At 40.5% G+C, this 7,624-nt stretch overlaps 1 protein-coding gene across 1 annotated transcript; it reads right to left on the bottom strand.

The window, feature by feature from the left end:
* Positions 1–5,066: 5,066 nt before the first annotated feature.
* Positions 5,067–7,370, bottom strand: adrb3a (adrenoceptor beta 3a). Its single transcript, XM_057034270.1, has one exon. The coding sequence runs from the start codon at positions 6,854–6,856 to the stop codon at positions 5,573–5,575; it is 1,284 nt and encodes a 427-aa protein (XP_056890250.1). The 5' UTR covers positions 6,857–7,370; the 3' UTR covers positions 5,067–5,572.
* Positions 7,371–7,624: the final 254 nt, after the last annotated feature.

Here is a 7,624-nt window from a genome sequence, read left to right as displayed (position 1 = left end):
TCGAAGCTCTGTCGGAGGTGGAGGTTGAAGGCCAGCCTGACGGGTTCCTTCACCAAGCATTCCCAACAGACCCTCACTAAGTGTTTGGGCCTGCCAGGTCCCACCTCCACCTGGTCCAACTCACCACCAGGTAGTGATCAGTTGACAGCTCTGCTCCTCTCTTCACCCGAGTGTCCAAAACATATGGCCGCAGATCAGCTGACATGACTATGAAGTCAATCATTGACCTGCGGCCCAGGCCGTCATGGTGCCAAGAGCACCGATGAACAACCTTATGCTTGAACATACTGTTAGTTATGGCCAAACTGCGACTAGCACAGAAGTCCAATAACTGAACACCACTCTGGTTCTGATCGGGCAGACCGTTCCTCCCAATCCCGCCTTTCCAGGTCATGCTGCCGTTGCCCACGTGAGCGTTGAAGTCTCTGAGCAGCACGATGGAGTCCCCAGTCGGGACACTGTCCAGCGTCCGTCCTAGATCCTCCAAAAAGGGCGGGCACTCTGAACTATTGTTTGGTGCATACGCACAAACAACCGTCGGAACACGTTCCCTGACCCGAAGGCGCAGGGAAGCAACCCTTTCACTCGACCGCGAGAACCCCAACGTCAAACTAGAGAGTCTGGGGCAAGCAAAAAGCCCACCCCCGCTCTCTGTCTCTCACCCTGAGCAACTCCAGCGTACAAGAGAGTCCAACCCGCCTTAAGGACTTGGGTTCCTGATCCGACGCTATGTGTGGAGGTGAGGCCAACCATATCTAATTGGTCGTGCTCAACCTCCCCCACAAGCTTCAGCTCTTTCCCCACCAGAGAGGTGACATTCCATGTTCCAAAACCCAATTTCCATAACTGAGGACCACCAAGGCCCCCGCCTTGGTCCGCTGCCCAATCCACAATGCACCGGACCCTTCATGCTCCTCCTGTGGGTGGTGGGTCCACTGGAGACGGGAGTATCCATGTAGCTGGTTTGGGCTGGGCCCATGGACGTAGGCCCGGCCACCAGGCGCTCGCCATCATTTTGATGTACCATGCTGGGTCTTACGAACCATTCTTTGTTTGACCCTTCACCTAGGACCAATCTGCCTTGGGAGACCCTACCAGAGGCAAACTGCCCCGGACAGCATAGCTCACAGGGTCTATAGGGTACGCAAACTCCTCCACCACGATAAGGTGATGGTTCACGGAGAATAGTAATGTACATAACATAATAGTTTTTTTTCTTTAGTGTTGTATATCACTGCTACACGTGAATTTCCCCGATGTGGGATCAATAAGTTTTGTCTGTCCGTCCGTCCGTCCGTCCATCCATCCATCCATCCATCCATCCATCCATCCATCCATCCATCCATCCATCCATCCATCCATCCATCCATCCATCTATCTAAAACCCAGCTCATTCATGGACTCTCTTCTACTCTGAAGTTGCCCACAATGAGGCAGTGAGCTTATAGCTCCCCGGTTTATTCACCTTGGGTCTCTTGCTGTTTTAGCTTTGTAGCTCTCTGCACTGTCCCAGGAGTACTGGAAGGTTCTTCAATTGAGGACCCCATCATTCTACTGGGAAACTTTAATGCTGTCAGTGATAGAATTAACTGGAGGAGTGTGATTGGGAAAAACAGCCTTCCTGATCTGAACCCTTGTGGTGTGTTTATTGTTGGACTGTTGTGCTACTCACAGCTTGTCAAAACAAACTATGTATACTATATATGTATATGAGTATAAGGGTGTCTATCAGTGCATGTGGTATAAGGACACCCTAGGCCAGTGGTATATTATCGATTTCCAAATTGTGTCGTCTGGCCATTTGACTTGAACACTCGAGTGAAGAGTGGGGCCGAGTTGTCAACTGTCCACCACCTGGTAGTTGGTCGGTTAGTCAGACAGACAGAAAGAAATATAATACGCCAAACCTTTGAGTGTAGGATCTCTTTACCAGTCTAGCAACTTTTTGGTATCTTGCTCATTTATGCTGCAGTGGGCAGACCTGAATTTTACTGTGGGCATTTCTGGGAAACAATCTGACCCATATTTATATCGACATATCTAACCAGCATAAAGTTACAGTTTGGTTTTCGCTGGTATAAACATTACATGCCAGCATTTTAAATGAAAGGTGCCCTTTTATTTTGTTTTTTATGTTAATATAACAGCAGTATTTAGAATCATTCAGAATAATGATCATTTAGAATTATTTAGAATAATGATCTACTTCTCCTGACTGAGGTGATTCAGTATTTATACTGGCAGTGGCAATCTTCAATTTATGTGAATTTTATTTTGAAGTTTTTATCAAGTTTGAAGTTAGTTGCAATATCTTTAGAAGATGAGAATTTAATCACTATACATGTAAACAAATTTTGCAAAAAGAAACAAAAGACAAATATTGGTGAAACCAACTGTAGCACTTTTGGATCTAATGCAAATTGAAAGCATTATCTCTTAAATTAAATTCAGACAATAATCACTCATATGTCAATAAAAAAAAGCATTTTGTCCAAATACATTCATTCCGGTGCAGCAACATAGCTGCATCCAGTGATTAAATTGTGGTTCATCAAAATAAGTTGCATTGCTGTAAATCAGTTGTGCTCATAATCATAGTTGAAATACACAACATTCATCATTAGCATTTTTTCTTTGTTATTTCTTTCTGTCTTTTTTTTTCTTCATTTGTTTTAAAACTGTCAGCTCCAGAAACAAACTCAATTGGAGTAAGGTGTTTAAATGCATTTTGATTGTCCTAGAAAAGCATTAATAATAGTCATCATAGCTACCACACCTTTTTAGCTAGTAGAAAGTATTAGAAAGTTTCAGCAATTTAAGATTATTATATTAATGCTAATCATTCTAATAAGTAATATAATACTACTAATAATACCACTAATAATAAGCACTATAATACTATAATAATCATACAATTGTTATTATTAGTAGTATTATGCTAATAATAATTATAATAATTGCATTATTATTATAAGTGCACACAATTAATTATTTAATCCGATCTTCATCTTCAAACGAAAAGGCAATATGCAAACTAACATTACATTTCACATTATTATTAAGATAATAACTCCTACTGTGTCTGTTTAATAACCATTTGAGATTCGAGGAGAAAAAATGATGGCCATGAAAGTGATGAGGCAGGTTTACAGGCAGGCCGATGAACAGAACCACGAAGTAGCACTTTTTGGATTGTCGCAAAAATTGACAGAACATCAGAGCTGAGGCCCTTTTTGTCCACTGATTCACAGTCTGGTGGGGGGGAGTTTTTATGTGCTGCTTGAGGTCTTGATTGAGTGATAGGAGATTTGCACCATGGGCAGGGATGTGCACTACATTTATAATAATACGTATGTAATATTTATATTTTACATTTACATTTAGACTTTGACACGTTTTGCTAAATGTGAGAAAAATAGTTGGACGTGAGTGTTTCACATTCGACTCTCCATACTTGGGTCCTAATAAACATTAAAAAGACAGCAAAGTCCTCGCTGGAACTGGTCAATAGCACTGGCCGAAATAATAAATATTACAATTACAACAGGGTCCTCATGTAGTAGACCTGAGACCCGCTGGGAACCTAATAATAAAAGATGTTGAAACTCAGCTATGTTAATCAAAAGACAAATGTAAAATGTTTTAATCTGTTAAATCCATTAAATTTTGTATGTTTGCCTAATGAATCTAACATGGTGTATATGTGAAGGCTGGATTCAGCTGTGGGTGTTGATAAGAGCAGCAGTGATATGCCTGCATGTTTTTTAGTGAAAACAAACACTGGTCCATTTGCAGCATGGTTCAACTCATCAATAGTAACCAGTAGTGTCTGTGGTTGTACTGTACACCATTTCACACCACCAGGATTTAACTAAACCTGCAGAGAGGAACATGATCATTAACGCTGGTGATCATTAAGGACTGGTGTGACAGTATTGACATAAATTCAACATATCGGCAGCCTGGACACTTCCTTTAAGCATTTTGTCACATTCCTTCATTAACCCTGTCTTCTGTGGTCTAACTTGCATTTAATATCCAGCTCAAATCATCTGCTGAGTCCAATAAGCCTTCGTCTGGTGGTGATTTATTAAAGAGTAGAGTCGATTCCTTTTAAGGAAGGCTTTTGTATAACTAAATGTCTCCTGCACTAAAGGACAATTGATCACATCTATTACTCTGACAGGTAAAAATAACAAAGAAACAAATATAGATACTGATCAAAGTAAATGTTTAAAATGGGCACAACCCAACTGTCATAAATGTGCGGGATATTGTGCTTGGCATGACTTGGCATGGGTGTTAGAATAAGTGGTTTTAATCAAAATGACGTTTCAGTTCTTCTTTAAAAAAATAACTATGAATATATTTAAATATTTTAGAACAACAAATGTTAGAAAGCTTCAACACAAAATGATGTTTTTGCAAAACACTTGCAGCACGATGTTAGTGTGATATTTTAATATCCAAGGCTCAGCAATATAATGTAAATCCATACAGTCCTTGAGCCTGGGAAACACCAAAAAAGAAATAGAAATTCTTGACATTATGTTTTAGGTAGTTTTTTTGTTTTCATTGTTTAACATTGACCAGTGTATTTTACTCATCTTCCAAAAACCAGAATCACCTTTGAGTATTATATAATAGACAACAATAGGACAATTGTATGAGGAAGAAAATTTGGTCATGTTTTGAAATGTCATTTTTAATTTGACTGCATCATCAACGTATCTCTTTGCAGCCCTGTTGTTAGCATGCAGTAGTGCGATAGAGTGCTATTGAAGCAGTCTCTCCCACCAGTTAAACAACCTTAATCAGCATGTTTTCCTTTGCTGCCACTTCTGTAAACAGTGTCTGCAATCAGGGGGAAGTCTTGTGCATCAGTGATAAGATTTATTTGTTTCAGAATGTGTTGGGCAGAGCACACTGCTGCATGCTCTGTGTTCTCAAATATGCACTTTATTTAATCGTCTGTTCTATTACAGTCACTCCCCCTCATTATTATTGTTTTTACAAATAATGTCTTAATTTTATGTGTAACAATGTTAACAACAATAACAATACAATCTATTTTTAGTATTTTTATTAAATATACTTTAAATCATGCAGAAATAGCAAATTTGCAGAAATTTGCCTATTATTTGTCCAAACTGAAACAATCATATGACCACATGGTCACAATTTAACAGCACTGCGCAACACTGCAAAATTTGCTATTTGAAAACTATGTTAACAAAGTGGACCACATCTGATTTCCTGTGATATCGATTATTCACTGTTATTTCTGCTTTGCACCATGATTACTTATGCTCACATGCTGCATGTTATAGCCCTGAAAGGGTTCCACTGTCCATACAGGTTTGAGTTACTCTGAACACATTTTTTGAAAAATCCTTTGCGTTGTATTCATGATTTGCTGACCAGAATCATGCTGTTGTAAACTAATTGTTTCATTTAATTATATTGTCTTTACATACAAGGATAGAGATTTAAATTTGCTTGTGAATGATATTTATCATATGAAAAGCAATAATTTAAAAAGTGGCCTAGATGAAGGATCTTACTACTTTGTTTATTGTTCTGATAAGTCACCGAACTCTGTACTGCCATTGGATCGCGAAGGACCAGGGGACACCTCCTCACCTTTGTTGCTTTCCTGATTACTCGTCAGGCTAGCCTCAGACTTGCTGGCTGGGGACTTATGGAAGGACCCAGGTGCACTGGACCGAGCCTGCAATAGAAAACATGAGCAGCGAGTTTGCAGCTCTTTATAGAATGTGTTGAGCTGTAAAGATGACAGCCAGGGACAGCCCAGCAGGGTCTTGAATGCCGTACGAAACTCTGGACTCCTGCAGTAAATAATGGGATTGAGGCCAGAGTTAATGTAACCCAACCAGTTCAACAATCTGAAAACCTTCTCTGAGGGAACCTCTCTGTTAAATACGTTGATGATATTTGCTACAAAGAATGGCAGCCAGCACACAGTGAAGGTCCCCATGATGATACCCAAAGTCTTAATGGCTTTATGTTCTTTAACTACAATTAACTTAGATGGCCTTCTTTTGGTGTTTTTTCTCCGCGCGCCGTTGTTGCAGCTCCTGGATGCTGGGCACACCAATGGCATGATGTTGTTAACATGGGAGCCAGCTTGCAACTGCGATGTTGGACACTCTTTCTGGAAACGCAAACGGTTCTTATCAATGAGCTGGATCTGCCGTGTTGCGATTAGAAAGACTTTTACATATACAAATATCATGATCAGCAGTGGAATGTAAAAAGACACTATGGAAGATATAATAGCATAGGCTCTGTTGGTCACAAAGTCACAGCATGCAGGGTCCGCATAGCATTCCTTTGCTGTCCTGTCATCATCGCGCCAAAGCCCATTCATAATGGGTACAAAGGAAATTAAAGAGGACACAACCCACACCAAACAAACTATGACCCTGGCACGACACTTGTTGAGGAGAACCTTGTGTCGCAGGGGCTTTGTGATAGCTATGTAGCGATCCACTGCTATGACACACAGTGTTTCTATGCTTGCTGTTACACACAGGACATCTACAGATGTCCAGAGATCACAGAAGGTGTCGCTGAGCTTCCACTGTCCCGTCACCACAATTGTTGCCCCCAGAGGTACCACAAAGACCCCCATGATGAGGTCCGCGCAGCCCAAGGACATGATAAAAATGTTTGTTGTTGTCTGAAGTTGTGAAGTACGAGTAACAGCAATGATGACAAGTAGGTTTCCAATAACTATGATCAGTATGATGGTAATCATTATGACAAGGCTCCAGGGTCCAGCTGCATAGTAGCGTGCTGTGTTGTTGGTGTCATTCAGGTGGTTATCCATCATTCAGAAGCTCTGCTGCAGTTTGAATACTTCTTCAGATCAAACTTAACAAAATTAAAGTGCCCGTGGTTCTCACCACCATCATAAATATGCTGAAAAAAAATCAATTTGAAGTCTAAGTTGGCACTCACTGATTACATTTCACCCGTTAGTGGTCCTTCAAGTTTGCAAAGAAGCGATTGTTTGCCAAAGTTCTTCTGATGGTGAGAACATGTTCTTAAAAGTGATGTATCCTGGCTGTTCCACAAATTTTGTTTCACAAGGTTGTTGCACTTTCCTTTATCCAGAAACCTTGAAGTGAAAGTTGTCAGCAGGAATTCCAGCTGTTGTACTTACAATTCCACCGGGATACGAAAAAATTGCAGTGTTGCTCATAGAAAACTGCATGAGCCACAAAGACAAAGCAACAGCAATGCTATTGCAACAGAGTGGCAATCCACAGTTTCCTTTTCCACTCTCCCTCTCTGTTCTGTCTGTTTCTCTGTCTCTCTTGCTCTCACTCTGTCTCTCTCCAGTGTGCTTGAATCTGTCTGACTGCTAAGGGGAGGAGCTGAGTTGTCTTGTGCCATACATGGATCAGTCATCTCCAAGAGACACGAATAAAGGATACAAATGCTGAACATCAGGTGCCTGAGAAATACAATACAAACTAACTAATGAATCACTCCACTTTTGAACAAATATACAATTATACAAAAGCCAAAATTGCATGGACAATACAAATTAACAATGTGGCATAAACTTTTACAAATGATGAAAGAATTAACAAAG

Source organism: Takifugu flavidus, chromosome 5 (genome assembly GCF_003711565.1).
Source record: "Takifugu flavidus isolate HTHZ2018 chromosome 5, ASM371156v2, whole genome shotgun sequence".
Taxonomy (NCBI): Eukaryota; Metazoa; Chordata; class Actinopteri; order Tetraodontiformes; family Tetraodontidae; genus Takifugu; species Takifugu flavidus.
Note: the sequence above shows the minus strand (reverse complement) of the source record. Positions and strands in the feature narration are given on the sequence as shown.